This window comes from Nyctereutes procyonoides, unplaced genomic scaffold (assembly GCF_905146905.1).
Source record: "Nyctereutes procyonoides isolate TBG_1078 unplaced genomic scaffold, NYPRO_anot_genome, whole genome shotgun sequence".
NCBI lineage: Eukaryota > Metazoa > Chordata > Mammalia > Carnivora > Canidae > Nyctereutes > Nyctereutes procyonoides.
The window spans coordinates 34,300,467-34,319,759 of NW_026575052.1; the positions used below are offsets into that span (position 1 = coordinate 34,300,467).

A 19,293-nucleotide genomic window follows, 5' to 3' on the forward strand; every position below is an offset into this window, starting at 1 on the left:
TCTTTCTTTTTATAAAACTGTAACTTATTCCCATAATACAGATTAAAATAATAGATATTCATGTACAGTCTATACCTTGAATTAGCAGATAGTAAGATTTTATAATTACAGTTGTTTTGTTTTTCAAAAATTTATGGATTTAGTTGATACTACTTTGTACTCCTCCTTAATCCTGTTCTTTTCTTTCACCCCAGGTAACCAGGATCTTCAAGAAACTGTAGGTTCTTCCTGTGAACGCTCTTGTAAGTTTGAGATAATATTATTTGCTGTGTTATTAAGTTTATATAAATTGTAGCATATTATGTACATCCTATTTCAGTTTGAACAACATACTCTATTGCAGTATTTCAACTTAATGTTACATAATTTATTCACGTTGACATTTGTACATTTGTAGACTTAGTCCAATTTAGTAATTACAAGCAAGCATGAAATCAGAATTCATCTCATTTTTTTCTGAAAATACAAGCAGTCTAATTTTAAGAACTGTTTTTTTTAATCTCTTGATTTTTAACTAAAAAAATTAAATTTATATCCACGTATGGATGAATGGATAAAGAAGTGGCATATATATATATATATATATATATGAATATATATGAATATTAGTCATAAAGAAGAATGAAATCTTGCCACTTGCAATGACATGGACAGAGCTATAATATATTATGCTAAATGAAATAAATCAGTCATTGAAAGACAAATACCATATGATCTCACTCATGTGCAATTTAAAAAAGAAAACAGATGAACATGGAGGAAAGGGGAAAAGAAAAACGAGAGGGAAACAAGCTATAAGAGGCTCTTAACTATAGAGAACAAATTGAGGGTTGATGGAGGGCAGTGGATGTGGGATGGGCTAGATGGGTGAATGGTATAAAGTAGGGCTCTTATTATGAACATTGGGTGTTGTATATAAGTGATGAATCACTGAATTCTACTCCAGAAACCAATATTGCACTGTATGTTAACTGCCTAAAATTTAATTTAAAAATAAAAATAAAATAATTAAATCTAATTTACATGCTAACACATTAAAAATGACAAATTAGAAGTCAATTCTTACCTCTAGAAGTTCCTCAGTTCTTATTCTTGGACTTTCAAACTCTTATGCCTTTGCCTCTTTTTTTTTTTTTCAGTCTCTGAAATACATACATACATGTGTGCATACATACGTCCAAATTCCTTCCTCTCCCAATTTTCCGTTTATTCCATCTTTGATTTCCTGAAAGGGCTCTGTGTACTTTGATTTACTAAGGCTTCTAAAAACTGCTAGCAATGCTTTTTCTTAGGTACAAGTAGGGGATTTGCTATCAACTCTACTCTGCCTATGATCTTCACTTCTTAGAGAAAGAAATGGAACGCTGGAGAGGAAAGTTTTTAAATAGTAAAGATTGGTCATTATAAAACTTTTAAAGAATTCTACTGCAACTTAAATTCAGTCAGGGATTAATTTAAATTTGTTTCAAGGGCAGCCCAGGTGACTCAGCGGGTTAGCGCTGCCTTCAGCCCAGGGCCTGATCCTGGAGGCCTGGGATCTAGTCCCACGTCGGGCTCCCTGCATGGAGCTTGCTTCTCCCTCCGCCTGTGTCTCTGCCTCTCTCTTTTTCTCTCTCTCATGAATAAATAAATAAAATCTTTTAAAAAATAATAAAATAAAAAAAATTGTTTCAAATAATTCAATTAGGAATTATGCATGGGTATTCACTAAAACATTTCCATACTAACGGAAGTGCTATCTATAGTAATATTACAAGATATTAATATGGCATTTATGTTGCAAGATAAAGGAGAAATAAGGGAGAAATGATAGGTTAGTTACATAGACAAGTTCACTTTATGAAAATTTGTTAGAATGAATATTTTTCATCAATTTATATATGTATGTATTTTTCTATATGAATATTCTACTGCAATAAGAATTGTCAAAAAGAGAGACATATATATGGACCCTGAATCCAATAAAAAGAGTTTTTCAGGCCTTTATTTGCATTTGAGGACATCTGCTATTTGCCGAAATTAAGGAATTATTAATGTTTTAAGAGTAATAGCAGTATAGTAGTGGTTATTTTTTTTCCTTATAGTTTACAAATACAGGCAAATATTTAATGGATGCAATGAAATGTTATCTGGGGTTAGTTTCAAGATAATCCAGTGAGGTGGAGCAAATAATGGGAAAAAATTGGTCACATACTGACACTTGTTAAAACTGGATTATATATAATTTGGGGGTTCATTATAACTATTTCTCTACTTATGTATCTGTTTGAATTTTCTGTAATGCAGTTAAATGTGCACACACATGCATACACATAAAAAGCTACATTCACACTTCATTTCTCATGCTAATAATGTTTCTCCCTTACTCATACCATTTTTTTCTACCACTCAGTCATTTGGAGGAGAAAAGGACATCTGTTGGAAATTTTCATTACTCTTTTTAGACACAGGATGGCACTGTTTGAATAAGTAATTAGCCACAGTCCACTTCTCATTGAATAAACTCTACAATGTGGATACTTCTTAGGGCAATTTGTCTTAGTTGAGAGTAAAAACTTTTGAGATAACTTGTAGAGATGATACTACTCACACCTTAACTTTAGTTTCCTGTGCTGGCTGTATCTATCTTATACCAGTTTTTTTTTTTTTTTAATTAATGCACAACTATTTAAAGGGTGGTTTCACACAAAAACAGCTTTGCTCTGTGCCCACTCTTTTTACTAATTTTTTTGTTTGCAATTATTGCTAGGATATTGGTCATCCATGTATTTTAATGCAAATCTATCTATCATCTATCTATCTATCTATAATCTATCTCTCAGTCATCTAATCATCTATCTCTCTCCATATGAATCCTTCTTCCTTAAAACTGTCAATGCCCACCCCAGGACGTATTTCTAACATTTTAAATGGCGTTGAGCCAAATACTACTGATTAAGGTCAAGATGAGGACTATGGACAAAAGCTTTCCCCTTCAACCGTCAGAAAAAGAATGGAAATAACTGTATTTTTGGACGTTCTCAGTCTGATTCATGCCTTCTTTTAGCCAACTATTCATGTATTCACCAGAAGAATTACACCTACTACCTCCGGTGTAGGAAGGGGGAAAAAAAAAGTCAAATGAGCAATAATGTTAGCAGAAGCTTGAAACTTAAGAGCCGGTATTCAAGAAAGGTCCTCCTCCCCACCCCCTTCCCTCCGGTCCAATTCCCCTTTCTGGTTCTGGCCATCGGAAATTGACTTGGCGTTAACTACCGACTGGAATTTCTAGGCGTCAATACCACCGCCCCCTGCACCCCCAGCCCAGCCTCGGAAACTCTTAAACCTCTCCCTTCCCTACACTCAACCATAGAGACAGATAAATGATGCAGCAGATTACACCGTTGAAAGGCAACATTTGTCCTGGGCTATTTTCACTTTTTTTTTTCCTGTTTCCGAATTGTGTGCCAGACTTTGTTTGCTTGCTTAGGACATGGAAAACATATTTGGGCATTTCCCCCACACTTTAAATGCCAGTGACTTTCTGCAAATGAAAGCGAAAGTGCTACGTTGTAGTGGTGTTTTATCCTTCAAAGTATGGACTGGCAGCTGGAGTGTCCGGAGGTGGGGGGGGGGTGGGGGGGTGGGATGGGGAAGCCTGAAGAACCAGTTTTGAGGTTTTTGTTTATCTTGAGATCACAGCAGGGTTCCTGTTGTGTTTTTTTCCCTCCTTTTTTTTGGGGGGGGGGGATGTCTGACTTTGGATTTATTTTCATTTGGACAGTCATTGAGGTTTCATTCAATGTACTGACTTAAAAAAAAAATACACTCCACTTGCAGCTTTCCCCGGTTGCACTTTAACACACCATCCAGTCTCACCCTCATCTGGAAATAATGCAAGCTTCTCTCTTCCCCGCTCCCGCCTCCCCCACCTTTTTTTTTTTTTCCCTCCTTTTAAAGCCCCACATAACCTGAAGTCGGTAATCAGATGGAAAATGTGCTGGTCTTAGTTTACTTTTAGTCTACTCTCCCTGTTGGTGGCAATTTTCGTTGTTGAGGTACAGTGAAAAAAACAGGCTGTTTTATGCACATGTAGCTACTGAGTCTTGCAACCCGCCACCGACCTCAGTTTGCTCTGAGTTTCCCCAAAGACACTTCATGTGCCACTTTTAATATTTCTGTTGTGTGGACTTCAAAAACAAAAACCCTTAGGACACTGGGGCATCTTAACAGTGACACGAATTCATCTCAAGTCATTCATCCTCTCCCTCCCCCTTCCTTTTTTTTTCCTTTTTCTTTTTTCCCCCCAAGAAACAACTAATCACAAACCAAGGCTAGAATTTCTAAAAAGAAGAGGAGGAGGAGGAGGAGGAGGAGGAGGAGGAGGAGGAGGAGGAGGAGGAAGAAGAGGAGGAAGAAGAAAAAAGAGGCGGAGTGGGGTAGGGGATGGAGTTGAGAAGGGCCAGAGTTTCTCTCATTCACAGGGTGGAAAAGTTGACATTGTCTAAGCCCTTCTGAATGGCTGGGAGTCGGTTACCCTGATTGTACCTCTCCCTCCCCTCCCCCTCCACGTGACGACCCAGGACACATGCGCACCCGACGCAGCCCGGCACATCTGCACACTGACGTCAGTGTGCTCTGCCTCCGAGGAAAAGCTGCCAAAATTTTCTCCTGCTGCAATTCAAGTTGGCTGGGGGCCGGTAGTGAGATCTAGGGCTACTTCAACAAAACTTTGCTGCCCTTCCTGCTCCTCTTGTCTTCTTTTCTCTTGATACCTTTTGATGCTCTTCACATGTTATTTGCATAGCAAAGGCACTAAGCTGTCCAGGAAGAGAGGGCACCACTTCCACCCCCAATAAGCCTTCTTTCCCCCCCCCCCTCACCTTCCCTTCCTTCCTTTCTTTTTTTCCTTTCCTTTTTTTTTTTTTTTTTTTTTTGGAGGGGGGGTGTTGAGAGAAAGAGAGAGAGAAAGGGTGTTTGCAAAGGCAGCATCTCAGGATGATAGCCTGGATGTGTTGATGGCATCTCTTTTATTGCCAAATCGGAAAGTCCGTTCTCTAAAGCCCGGTTTAGCCAGACTATAGGGTTTTATTCTGGCTGCAGAATAAGTAACTGACTGCTGTGGCTTTGCAAAGGGGGGCAGAAAAAAAGAGAGAGAGAGAGAGAGAGGAGAGAGAGTACGTGAGTCGTCCAGTGCAATCTCTATTGTTTGAAACTTACTTTTTATCAGAATTTGAAGATGAAAACGGTAAGGAAGACTTAACAATATTCAATGAAACCGTTTTTTTTTTTAAATTAAAACTTGTGCTTTGCTTGTCTTCCGAATAACGCGTAGAAAATTTTTTCTCTCTCTGTATGTGTGTGTATGTGTGTGCGTGTGCGTGTGTGTGTGTTTTTAATGGCAATGAGTGAGCTTGACTGAACTCATTTTACAGATAGAAATCTTTTTAACTCCAGACTAGTCGGGGGTTGGAGAAATCTGGGTCTTGCAAGTATTTTATGATGCAAAAAATACATGTTTATATGATACGAATAGACATGTTTTGTGAAATATGACTTGATTATGATTATTGTGGTCTTTTAACTAATCACCAAATAGTAATTGAGAAAGCAATAACGATGTGTATTTTAAACTGATTTCTAGTTTTCTTAAAGAAAAACCTGCATTTTATAGTTTCATGTCAGTGTCTTAAGTAGTCAGACAAGTGCATATTTTATGCCTGGGCTCAGAGGGCAGAATTAATGTGCTAGCTATAGCCCCGATGCTCTAGGATATGTTAAGCTTTTAATAGGCTAATCAAAGAGATGGAAGCGTGTGTTTTTGATTTACTTTTGGCCACTTGGGACGACGTGCTAGACTCATAACCCTCCGGAGCCTTGAATATCTGGGTATGTCTGTATATATGGTATATGGGATCAAAGTTCAGGGACCGGGGGGGGGGGGCAGTTGGAGTGCTAGAGGGGGTTTTGGAAAGCTGCCTTCTGATAATGTGTACTACAATTCCTGTCTTTGGTAATTTCTTTCCTTGTTGTACTAGAGGCAAAGAGAGTGAAAAAGCGCACTGAGAGGGAACAAGAGAGTGAGTTTCTTACTCTTGTTTTTATTTGAGCTGCCGGTGCAACGCGTTTGGGCCAAATGCCAACTGTCTGGGTCACACGCGTTTTATCCAAATAGATTTAGCGCTGCTGTCTGGAAATGGGCTGCTGAATGTTAACTTTAGGATCAACTCAACCAGGGCAGCTCAGACTGTTACCCTCTGTCTGGGTGAAGTAGGATTGGTGGGGGGGTCGGGGGGGGGTGCAGAATGGAGGAGGAAAGGGGAAACTGAACCATTGCTTGGAACTTTTAAAAAAGACACTGAAGTGTGATTTTTAACATATTCTTTTATATTCAAATTTCTTAGACTAATTTTATTTTCTTTCTTTCCTTTTTTAACTTCTGTTGATTAGCCCAAAATATAGGAATGACAGTTTTTTAAATTAACGACAGGGAAAGAAATGTAACATAAATTGGTGTAGTAGAAAAGAAATTGGGAAAATTAATTTTGGAAATAATTGTTTTCCTGTGTTTCACCAAAGTAGTAACTACAGTTCTGGTTTATATTAATTTCGTGCTTAAATGTGATCATTGGTGTTTTTGATTTTTGTAGAATAGCATATAGAGGCAAATAACTTGATTTCAAATAAGTCAAATTCATTCATCTGCCACAAATGGCAGCAAATGAAATCTATCTTGTGTTACTAATATTTTTGTGATGCTCAAGGGGAAAAACCTCTAACCTCAAGACCTGAAATATTTTAATACTTTTCATGTCTAGGCCAATATGTGTTAAGATTAATTTCTACTCTTGTCTACTCTTACCACTTCCTCTTCATTTCCTTAGCAACCACTAGTAGCTACTAGTGGTTTAGGATGGACCTCTATGCCAAATCCTACCCTGTGTGTGACTTTTATGAGAAAATAAAGAGAGTTAACATATTTAAGAAAGTAGCACCTTCTTGAGGGAAGAAGAAATGGCAGAAGAGGTGGAAAATTCTCTTGGTTCTACCCAAAGACAGTTAAGATTATCAACATTTTGTAATGGCTTCAGAAGAAAAAAGGTGCTTCTGCTTCTCAGGAAGTTATAATACCAAAAAAAAAAAAGAAGTTATATATTATATTATAGTTGCCATCTGGAAAAAATGGTTTGGGACTATATGCAATTTGGGGTTTGATTTTTGTAGAATGGTGTTTTTTACATTTTTTGCTTTTGGCTTATTTGCTCTTCTTGATAGGTAAGTTTTGAGTGTGTTTACACCTTTGGAAACTGATCTCACAAAGTTTATAAATGATCTGGAAACCTTTGTACTTATAGCTTAATAGTGTGTCCTTGGCACATAGTAGGTGATGCTAAATGTTAGTCGAGAGAGTAAATGGCAAATGAAATTTGAAGTTAATTTTCACATATAAAAGTTGAATATGTGAAGAGAGCATAGTATTGTTGCTTCCTCTGTGAAGACCACATCAGCCTTAAAATAACCAACCTGAGTTAAGATGAATGAAAGAAGTTGAGTAGGATATTATACATGTTCTTTAGCTCTCTAATAAGAGTTCATGAGAGGAAATTATTACTTTGGCTACAACCAGATCACTTGAGTAGGAAGTAAAGATGATAAAGGAAAAAGAAAAGTAAGTACCCTTCAACTAGGGAGACTACTGAGGCAGTAACTGTGGAGCAAGTTGTCTGATCTCATTTCCACTTGACTAGGGTAGCTTTGATCCAAGGAAGCAGGTAAATGATCCCTTAACTTTACTGGCCGGTACATGTGTATTAGGAAAAAAAGCATATGTGAAATCAAAGTAAAATGGAAGTTTTCAAATTTAAAATATTTGTTAGCCCAGTTATCATGACCTAAATTCTTTATTATTTGCTCTAAAAGACAATACAGTGTTACTGATTGATTCCTATCATTGTATTTAACTATTACACATTTGCGGGGGAAGGAGGAACACGGAACTATTTTTGAAGGAGGGCCTTTGAAAAGTGATGAGTAAGATAAGGAGGAGAAGGGGCCAATATTTCTTTAGTTATTAAAGTGAAGTGTGCTGACACTTTACATCATCTGTAATCTAATTTAATCTCTCGACAAGTCTTTGTAAGGTAGATAGTATTATTCTGATTTTATTGATGAGAAAACACCTCCAGAGAGGTTAAGTAACTTGGAGTCAAGCCAGAACTCAAAGCCTTTGTCCTTTCCACAACATAATAATACTTCGCCTATGCAATGTTAAGAGTTAATACATTATGATTTATGGACAATTATGTAATATTTTAATGTTAGTTTGAATTATGGAAACTACATTTGAAAAAGTCAGTGTTCATGCACATTTGTTTATAGTATCCAGATTAACCTCTCCAGCAGGTGTCCGAAAGTAGATTAACCATTGTAAATAGCAAAAAAACTACTTTTATTGTATAGGTTAACTAAGAGAGGTTGATATATTAGTTGTTGGTTTTAGTTGAGCTGAGCCAACTCATTTGCTTACTATTTAAGTTCCTTCTCTGGCACGAGAGGATTGAGAAAAAAGTAGGGAGTGAGGAAGGGTGTGAGAAAAGAGAAACTCAAATTTATTGAGTGCCCATGTGCCAGATACTGTAGCGAGTGGTGGAAACAAGACTGTAGCTTTGGTTTAACTTTAAAGCTCCTGCTCTTTCTATTATGCACCAATGCACTTTTTACTACAAGTCCTTAAATCAAATGTTAGTCTACTTCTAGCCAAGTAGTTACATATTACTTTTTCTCTCAATGCTACTGGCTTACTTAACTTGGGCGTTTACTGGACAGTGGTAATAATTGTAAGAATGGAGGTTACAAAACTGAAGAGCAGGACATTTCTTAAGGGGAAAATACTTGTTCCTTAAACCCAGACACCTTTAAGTTTGTCATTAGTTTCAGAGCCCAGGAAAATAGGAAAAAAGGATGAAAGTTTCATGCAAATCTATCAACACTAATAGAAAATGAACTCAAATGTGTTCATTATCTGTTCTTCTTTAGAGGAGGATTAAGGTATATGAAGGACCATTTAATGTCAGACATTATATTGCAAAACAGTCAAGTGTCTGAAGAGTGAATCTTGTTTATGAAGTGACAGTTTCACCTTAATATCTCATGGGAGGATGGGGAAGACTGTGTAAGTGTGGAGACTAAGTAGGCTAGGAATCAAGATAACTGGATTCTTTTCACTGTTATTGACTAATGGTGTGACTTCATCTCTTTATAGATTTTTGCCTGAGTAAGCAACTTCTTCCTAAATCATTGCAGAAATAGTTTTGAGATGAAACAATTGCTCCATATAAAGTTGCTTAAACTATGCACGTTAATTATTTTTTTAATTTTATTTTTAAAAAATATTTTACTTATTTATTCCTGAGAAACACAGAGAGAGGCAAAGACAAAGGCAGAGGGAGAAGCAGGCTCCCTAAAGGGAGCCCTATGTGGGACTCGATTCCGGACCCGGGGATCACGACTTGAGTCAAAGGCAGATGCTCAACCACTGAGCCACCCAGGCACCCCACATTAATTATTTTATACCCTTTATTATGGATGTATTATTTGACAGTGGTTATAGGGGACTGCTATTAAATATTTAAGTTAGAGTGCCTTAAATTGGAAGTATGATATGGTAGAAAGAATTTAGACGTTAGACCCAGATAGCCCTCTGGACTCTTGGCTCGGCTATTTTCCAGCTGTCTGGCCACGAGACTCAACTTCCTTATCTATAAATTGGGAGCTGTATTGTTATCAGTTCTTGAAAAAAAAAATCATCATGGACGTGGTGGCTTAAAACAACTCACATTCATTACATCAAAGTTGCGTGATTCAGGAAGCTGGGCATGGCTTGGCTTTGTCCTGTGCTTCAGTATCTTTCATGAGGCTGCAACCAAGATGCTGGCAAGGACTCAGGTCACCAAAGAATGCTCAACTGGAGAGTGATTTGCTTCCTTCATGTAGTAGTGGGCAGGGTCCGGTTTCTCACAGGCCATTAAGGGCCTTAGTTCCTTGCTAGTGGTTGTCTGGAGGCTGCTCTCAGTTGCTTGCCACGTGAGCCCTTCCGTATGACAGCTTGCTTCATCAAAGCTAACAAGGGAGAGAGTCTACTAGTAAGATAAAAGCCAGAATCTTTTATAATCAAATCATCCAGGTAACATTTTTCTCAACATTTTTTTTTTTTTTTGGTAACATTTCTCCAGTTACTCAAGGGAAGGGGATTACACAAAGGTGTGGCTATTAGGAGCAGGCTCATTGGGGCCATGTTAGAGGCAGTCCTGTAGAGGGGCAATGATATCTACTTTGTTATGAATACTAAAAGAAGTAACATATATTTAAAGTTCTCTTCATTTTTGGTCTCACCATAAACTACCTTTCTAGATATGACCCGTGAGTCTTCTCCATAGGACTCAAACTTACTATTATTACTAAAATGATTTTTTAAGAAAAGATTTTATTTATTCACGAGATACACAGAGAGAGAGAGAGAGATTGAGAGAGAGAGAGAGAGAGAGGCACAGACATAGGCAGAGGGAGAAGCAGGCTCCATGCAGGGAGCCTGACGTGGGACTGGATCCCTGGTCTTCAGGACCACACCCTGGGCTGAAGGTGGTGCTAAACCACTGACCGCTGAGCCACCCAGGGTGCCCAAAGATTTTATTTCTTTCTTTCTTTCTTTCTTTCTTTCTTTCTTTCTTTCTTTCTTTCTTTCTTTCTTTATTGAGAGCTCAGGAGTGAGAGGGAGAAGCAAACTCCCCACTGAACAAAGAGTCTGATGCAGGGCTTGCACCAGGGACCCTGGGATCACAATCTGAGCCAAAGGCAGACAATTAACCAGTTAATTAGCACCCCTTAAAATGACTTTCCTTTTTTTTTTTTCTTGCCATTTAGACTTTGTAGTATCTATTTATTTAATTTGCTAAGATTACCCCCATCAATTTGACTTGTGAAATTGTATTCATCTTCCAGGGCCTATCTCAACTGCCACTTTTTAAATTAGCTTTTCCTGACTTATTCTTCTCTGACTCAGAAGTCCTTTCCCTTATCTGATCTCCTCAATGCCTTTTTGTAATGTTATTATGTCAAATGTCAGTCTGCCTTGAATTTTTTTCTTTGTTGCTTAGATCGTGAACTCCCAAAGGGAAAGGATTGTGTTAATATTTTCTGTATCCTCATATTGTTATAACACCATTTTAAGAACATAGTAAGGCATATTTGTTGATTAATGAATTGGTTTTTGGAAGGAAGGAGGGTTTTTTTTTTTTTTAAGATTTTATTAATCTATGAAAGACACGGAGAAGCAGACACATAGGCAGAGGGAGAAGCAGACTCCCTGTGGGGAGCCCAGTGTGGGACTTGATCCCAGGACCCCAGAATCATAATCTGAGCCAAAGGCAGACGCTCAACCACTAAGCCACCCAGGTGCCCTGGATGGAAGGAGTTTTAAATGATGGTGGTTGTTTTATATGTTGCACTAACCAATATTTCTAGCATCATAGGAATGAAGTATTCCACATAAATTAATTTTCCAATTAACTATAAATATCCTTTTATATGCCTAAAATGATTTTCTTTAGTCGCTATTTATTTACTCATTTACTCATTTTTTTGACCAACAAATATGTAAATGTTTATCATATAATCCCATACATTAGGAATGTGGAATGAAAATCTTTCTAGTGCTTATTGTGTATTTCTCTGTATTAGTAGTAAGTTATCTTATTAAAAGTGACTTAATCTTTTATTCCTGACTCAGGCAGTATTTTGAATATCACATATTGAGCTGTAACACAGTCACATACACAGTAGACATTGTTTGAAACTACTTAAGGACCATTTGCCTCTACCCCAAACTGTGTTACTTTGGGGTTCTACAACTAATTTTTAGTTTTTCTTTCCTTTTTTTCACTTTTGTCCTGTTAGTGATGTAGTTTCTTGGTACCTTTGCTATTTTCTTCTTCTAAAGTGTACCGTGTGCTGGGAAACCGGGTAGTCACATATGCTAGCATTCTGTATGAAATGTAAATTCATGAACTATGTGTGAGGTTGTGACTCGAGAGGAAATCACATGAGATAGGACAGGAAATCTGTCGTGATACCTGAAATGAATTTTAAAAATGCTTTTCTTTTCAGAAAAATGAATTTCTTTTCTATTCAGTTACATTCTAGATAGTTGAAGTTGTCTCATATGTGTTGCTTTTTAAGTCATGTAAGACTCAGAGATAAAATCAAGGGGTTACAGTAAATATGGTTCAAATTTTTACAAGTTTTGTTTGTGCTGGTGTCTGAGTGTTCACAGACAGCTGCTAAATGTCACTGTATATTTGTAGATCTACTCTAAGAAAAAATGATAAGTGCCTCATAAAGAAACAAATTAATCTTGAATATGACTGTTCTAAAAAGCATGTTAAGGAATGGGATCATATGGTGTTTATCCCTTACATAAAATGAATTTTGATTGTGAAGTCCCTCTAACTTTTATTTTATTGAAAGGAGGTTAGTCACCATACCCATACATTGTTTTCTTCAAAGTTAAAAAAAAAATTTTTTTTTGTGATTCCACTTCATATTGCTACTTTGATTATTAAATAGCACTGGCATTATCCTACTTACCATTTAGGTTTCTAATTGTTTAGTCTTGTGAATATTTATTTAGATTATAAAGAAAAACAACAGTCTAATTTATATTAAATCACTTTGTAGTCTTTGTCTTTTGGCAAACATTCAGCAATACAATTCTGTACCTACAAGATATTTTCATTTAACATAAATTTTTTTGTTTTGTTTCTCTAGGTTAAAAAATGGCCATACTTTAGTAACTAACCAGCCAAATGTTTTGCTAATGAAAATTTTACCATCATTCTTTATTTCCTTTTGGATTGAGAAAATGAATCCAGATATAGAAGAAAGTACGAGATGTTGGACAAAAGTACCTGTTAAACAGTGGAACATCTAATAATTAATTTGCAAGAAATTTTAAAGACATAAAATTGTTATGCTTCGATTTTGGTATGGTATTGACTCTCTAGCACATAGGTAGCCCTCCAAAAAAATCATCCAGTTTTCTAAATTATGGAAATTTTGTGGAAGACGTTGACCTGGATTTTGAGCCTCATCATGGCTTCATCGGAATTTCATAGTGACCACAGGCTTTCATACAGTTCTCAAGGTAGGAGTCCTGCTTTTGAAAGTGACAAAAAATATTGCTATTAATTTGACAGGAAAAGATTCTGACTATTTAAGTCGGGTGAACATTTTCTATGGGATATGTAGTGATAGGAATGGAGACCTGCTACATCATTCAGTGTTAGTTTCATAAATCTTAAGTGCTCTAAGAAGTCTATCTTGTTATACTATTATTTAACATATAGTATATTTTAAAGGTGACTGGTCTTTCTTAGAAGTTGATATACCCAGGCCTCGTCTTTTGAATCTTAAACTTTAATAAGCTCATCTGTTGCTAAGGGTTACAGGCAAGGTCATGTTCAAAAGGAACCCAAAGGTTTATGCTATAAAAGAGCAAGAAGAAGCTAGACATATTCTGGTACAAGATCCTTCTAATATGGATCCTTAGTGAAAAAATGCTTTCTAAACTTAAGAATTCTGATATAAAAACTAGAATCTGAGTAAAAGAGTAAGAGTGGTAGAAAATTGGACTTTTTAAACTCTCATCCATGGGTTCCCTAATCTGAATCCATAAAATTGAACATTATATCATAAAAAGGTCTTAACAGAGGGCCCTGGAGTAAATGACATTTTGTTTTCCATGGGCATGTCTAACCCTTATAGATTTATTAAAATAACTTTTTGACTCCCCTCCCATGAATGTATAGTAACCAGTAATTTTTTGGTGTGGATGAACCAGATTTTTAGGGTTTTTATACATTGATATATATGTCTAGAAGTCCATATGTATATAGTGTGGCTCTCAAAGTATATTAATAAAGCCATAGCATTTAGTATGTACTCTTATTTAGTATTTATTTCACTGTCTTTTAATTTATTTCTATTTGGTTGTGCTCTCATGGGAGTTTATATTTGTGGGTGAATTCCATGTATAGACAGTGAGGCAATAGACAGACATTTGGTTTCCCTTAGTGGTAAACCTCGCTAAAGGAAGATGCGGTTAAGAAGGTAGATTGGAAATATTAAGTATACCTAAATGAAGAAAATATGTGTAATGATCGTCTAAATGTTTTGTCAGTCTAATGTTTTTCTTTTTTTTTAGTCTAATGTTTTTCTAACAGCTTTATTGAGATACAATAAACATACAATATAATTTACCTAAAGTGCACAATTCAGTGGTTTATAGTATATTCACAGAATTATGCAACCATCGCCACAATTTTAGAACATTTCAACACCCCAAAAGAAATCCCATGACCATTAAAAGTCACTCCCAAATTCTCTTCAAACCACTCTCCACCCCAGCCCTAAGCAACTAATTTACTTCTGTCTCTAGAGATTTTCCTATTCTGGATTATTTCCTACAAAAGGAATCATATAATATGTGGTCTTTGGGGACTGATTCCTTTCACTTAGTATAATGCTTTTAGAATGTTAGATAGTGAACTTTAATAATGAAGGCAGTTATTATGAAGTTTCATTCATGTCATACCAGTGTCAGTATTGTATGGAATAAAACTCCATTGTGTGAATATGCCACATTATGTTTATTCATTCATCAGCTGATGAACATTCAGGTTATTTCTCCATTTTGGCTACTATGAATAATGCTGCTATGAACGGTCATGTGCAAGTTTTTGTGTGGATATGTGTTTTCATTTCTGTCAGGTAAATACCTAGGAGTGGAATTGCTGGGTCAGATGGTAGTTCTTTGTTCAACCTTCTGAGCAACTGCCAGACTGTTTTCCAAACTGGCTCCTGCATTTTCCATTCCAACTGATGATTTAAAAAAATTTCTACAAGGCTGTAGAAATTTGACATTAACTCTTTTGGCTAACTTTCTCAAAATATTTTATCTGAGGTAAATTCTACTATTTTAAATATGTGTAATTTTCACTGCTTTTTATTTCAATATAAAATATTCATAATTCCTATAAGAACTTAGCTTTTAGACTCAATTAAGAAATAAATATAAAAAAAGAAAAATTATTTTCAAACTAATTTTAAATTTAAATGCAATTTTGAGGAATAATTGGAATTTAATTAATTAGATTTTATTTTATTTTTTTAATTAATTAGATTTTAAACTTCTTTTGTTTCGTACTTCACATATAATGATGCTGATATAGTTATTATTGTTTATGCTACTACTTCTTTGTTCTGTTAAATTTTCTTTTCTTCCATGTGTTTTTTCTGGATTCTCTGCCTTGTGATTACAAAGAGGAATTCCTGACTTATCTAGAACACTACCAGCTAACTATTCCAATAAGGGTTGATCAAAATGGAGCTTTTCTCAGCTTTACTGTGAAAAATGATAAACACTCCAGGAGAAGACGGAGTATGGACCCTATCGATCCACAGCAGGCAGTATCTAAGTTATTTTTTAAACTTTCAGCCTATGGCAAGCACTTTCACCTAAACTTGACTCTCAACACAGATTTTGTGTCCAAACATTTTACAGTAGAATACTGGGGGAAAGATGGACCCCAGTGGAAACATGATTTTTTAGACAACTGTCATTACACAGGATACTTGCAAGATCAACGTAGTACAACTAAAGTGGCTTTAAGCAACTGTATTGGGTTGGTAAGTAGATGTTATAATTTTTAGTTTCTGATGGGGAATTAAGTTCATAATGTAAATGTCTTTCCTAACATTAGTAATAGAGAGGTGGGTTAAGGAAGCTAACAGTCTAAATTTTTTTGTTATTCTTGCAGCCTTTGTTGTTGATAGTCCTTTGGTAATGTTTGCATTGACTTTGTAAAGAACAATTTTCATAACCCTATATTATTTGTAGAATAAATTGAATATATTTATTGCTAGTTTCTTTGTTAGGCTTTATATATAAAACAGATTTTGTTTGAATAAGAATTAATTATACAAGATAAATCTGTTTTGAATCTTCTCATATGTTAAAATGACACTTGCTATTAAATATGATAGAAAAATACTATTCCTAGTCATCAGCACTGCTGTCTACATTTGGCATTAATACTAATTATACCATTGATAGTTTTAACAGCATGGTGAAATGAACCATGAGATGAGGGGGAAAAAAGGAAAAAAAAACAACCCGAATTAATTCTGTTGTGAGACATGAGGGCAGAGAGTGATGGGGATTTGAAGGTGAGTTAGGACATGTAAGAGATAATGAAGGCCTGTGCAAGTTCTGTGGCACTGGCAATGTGCGGCAAAGAATGAATTTAAACCACATTTTGCTGAGAAAATTTAGAGGGTTTGTGTCTTACTAATTTTTTCTTACCCGGTATCTAAAAAGACACATAGTACATAATAGGTGTTTAATAGTATGTTTAAAAATTGAGATAGGATTGAACTGGGTGTGGGTACATGGAGAGGAAGTAATTGAAGATGGCTGAGGTTTCTCTTTTGAATGACAGGTATATGGATTTGACTAGGTAAGAAAGGGGATGCCACTGGAATGCTGGTTTGAAGACAAATATGATATAGTAAATGTGAGGAAACTAAAGAAATAAGGTTACATATGTTTATTTATTTATTTTTTTAAAGATTTTATTTATTTATTCATAGACACAGAGAGAAAGAGGCAGAGACACAGGCAGAGGGAGAAGCAGGCTCCATGCAGGGAGCCCAATGTGGGACTCGATTCGGGTCCCCAGGATCACACCCCAGGCTGCAAGCGGCACCAAACCGCTGCACCACCGGGGCTGCCCAGTTACATATATTTAGGTGACATTTGGGAAATATAGCTCTGAAATTTAGAAAAGAATTTAGTTCTGGAAGCAGGTAATTTGAGAGTCATCAAGTGACCATGAAATTGTGAAAGATGTTTGATGAGTCTAAAGAGAGGATAAGGTTGAAAATGGAGACTCTTGTAAGGGGATAGCAGAGTGTCACCCATCTATTCTTCATCCTTTATTAAGACTCTGTTTCTTGCTCTCTTTCCCTCTATTTGTTAATACCTTTCTGTTTTACTTTGCTTCCTATTGAAACTGCATGGTCCATGTTGACTAACTTTGATTACTTAAGATGTGGTCCATCAGATTTGTCCACCAAAGTTACTGTTTTCTCCTTGGCAACTAATAAGGAATTTGTGAGCAGATACTAGGAGACTGTGTTCCTGACATTACACTTCTGCCCACCAGACTTAGTAACTCCTGCCTTCATTCTTATTTTGTTATATGTTTCATTTTAATCAAATGTAATATGTAAACATGTTTTTTTGAAAAAAAAAAAAAAAAACCTCACTTTTCACCTCCCCACTCCCCAGATAGTTTTTAAGTAGGCTTCACACCCAATGTGGGGCTTGAACTCTCGACCTGAGATCGAGTCATATGCTCTACCAATTGGGCCAGCCAGGTGCCCCTCAAAGGCCCTTTTAACCAATTCTCTTTTTAATTGTTTTATATAAAAATAATTTCAATGTAAAGATAATTAGTGTTTTCTAATCATATTTTCTCACCTATTTCAATACTACAATCCTTGCCCCATTCAAAGGAAAAGACTTCCTAACATTAGTGTCGAAGTTAGTTGTTGAAAATAATGTCACATTTTAGTTTGCTTTCTATTTGGACCATGGCTTTCTTATCCAGGTTTTGTATTTTTGGAGTTTCTAATTATTGTTATTTTGTCTTATTGTGAGAAAAAATGAATTTTTTAAAAAAACAAATGATCAGTGTTAACCATTTCTTTTGTTTTATATCTATTGCTTGGAATATATTCCATTCCTCTTTGGAAGCGTTTTTTTTTTCTTGGAATCTACTGGTTAATTTCTTGAGCAATTGTAAATCTCTTATCTAAGGATTCTTTTTTCCAAACTAGTTCTATATCTTCTTTCTGAGTTTACATCCTATTTTTATTGGAGAACATCTTCAAGTAATTACCTCAGAAAATATGTCTGAGAAGTAAAATTTCTGAGTCCTTACCTATTTGAAGTACTTTATGTTGCCCTCATGTTTGGTTAATAATTTAGCTGGATGTGGCATTTGGTTTCAAAAATCATTTTTCGGGGATCCCTGGGTGGCGCAGCGGTTTGGCGCCTGCCTTTGGCCCAGGGCGCGATCCTGGAGACCCGGGATCGAGTCCCACGTCGGGCTCCCGGTGCATGGAGCCTGCTTCTCCCTCTGCCTGTGTCTCTGCCTCTCTCTCTCTGTGTGACTATCGTAAATAAATAAAAATCAAAAAAAATTAAAAAAAAAACAAAAACAAAAATCATTTTTCTTCAGAACCGTGGTTGGTGGAATTGGGAAAGGGAGATACAGGGTATCAAATTCATGAGTATGATTTTATATCTTAGGGAAAGATTTAAAGATCTTTAAAAAAATTAGCATTGATTCATTTTGGGTAGCAGATAGAAGTGTGCTTCTTGTTCTTTTTCTTTCCTAAGATTTTTTCTCAGTGAAAATGATATGATCTTCTCTTTATCCTTCCTATTTTAAGAATTTTATAATAATATGATAAGCTGTGGATCTTCTTTCCTTATCCTTACTTGGTTTTAAATGGATGCTTTCAATTTAAAGACACTCCTTCAGCTTAGAGAAATTAAAAAAAATTCCTTAATAATTTTCTCTTCCTGTTCCCCACTCTCTGCCTTTTTGTAATTGATTCTTCTCTTTTCTTTCTTTTTTCCTTTTTTTCTTTTTTTGTTCTAAGTTCTATGAGATTTCTCCAATTTTGCTTTATTTTCCTTCTTGGTTTAAAAATTAGTCATACTTCTAATTTTCAAGAGATTTTCCTTTTTGATTGTTCCTTTCTTTACATTTTGTTCTTATTTCTTATGTCCACAGTTATTTCCACAGTTGCCTTTTACATTTTCCCTTATTCATTCATCCAGTCACCAAATACTTATAAGTACCTATTATATATAGAATAGGCACCGATATAGGTGCTAGGAGTACAATAGTCAACAAAAGTGAAATCCCTGTCATCATAAAGCTTGCATTCTCACGAAGGGGGTACACAAATAAATAAAAATCACTGGCTTGGTTTCCTGGGGTGTGGGCTCAGCGTGTCCCACCTCCCCTCAGCCCAGCCTAGAGCATAGAGGTCTGCTTCCCCCTGCCATGGGAGAGGTTCTTGAGATGGGAGCCTTGCCCCCAGGACTGTCTTGGCCTCACATTAAAAAAAAAAAGAAAAATAAATATCACAGTATCTTGGATAATTATAAGTTCTAAGGTGGAA

The 19,293-nt window shown here is 36.0% G+C and overlaps 1 protein-coding gene and 1 non-coding gene across 4 annotated transcripts in view; both read left to right on the forward strand.

Annotated features, from left to right (window-relative positions):
- The first annotated feature begins 4,923 nt into the window (after positions 1-4,923).
- The window catches only part of ADAMTS6 (ADAM metallopeptidase with thrombospondin type 1 motif 6), a 292,419-nt gene continuing 278,049 nt past the window's right edge, over positions 4,924-19,293 (forward strand). For 2 of the 3 annotated variants that reach the window (XM_055332438.1, XM_055332440.1), the window contains exons 1-3: positions 4,924-5,227; positions 12,802-13,177; positions 15,356-15,720. In XM_055332438.1, the coding sequence (XP_055188413.1) occupies positions 13,081-13,177; positions 15,356-15,720 (462 nt within the window). In that variant the 5' untranslated portion in view covers positions 4,924-5,227; positions 12,802-13,080. Of the gene's footprint in view, positions 5,228-5,461; positions 5,869-12,801; positions 13,178-15,355; positions 15,721-19,293 lie in introns of those variants that run through there. The other variant, XM_055332439.1, reaches the window with a different exon arrangement.
- LOC129514330 (small Cajal body-specific RNA 21) lies at positions 19,091-19,233 on the forward strand. The gene has a single exon (XR_008665401.1). It is a non-coding gene; the product is annotated as a small Cajal body-specific RNA 21 (non-coding RNA).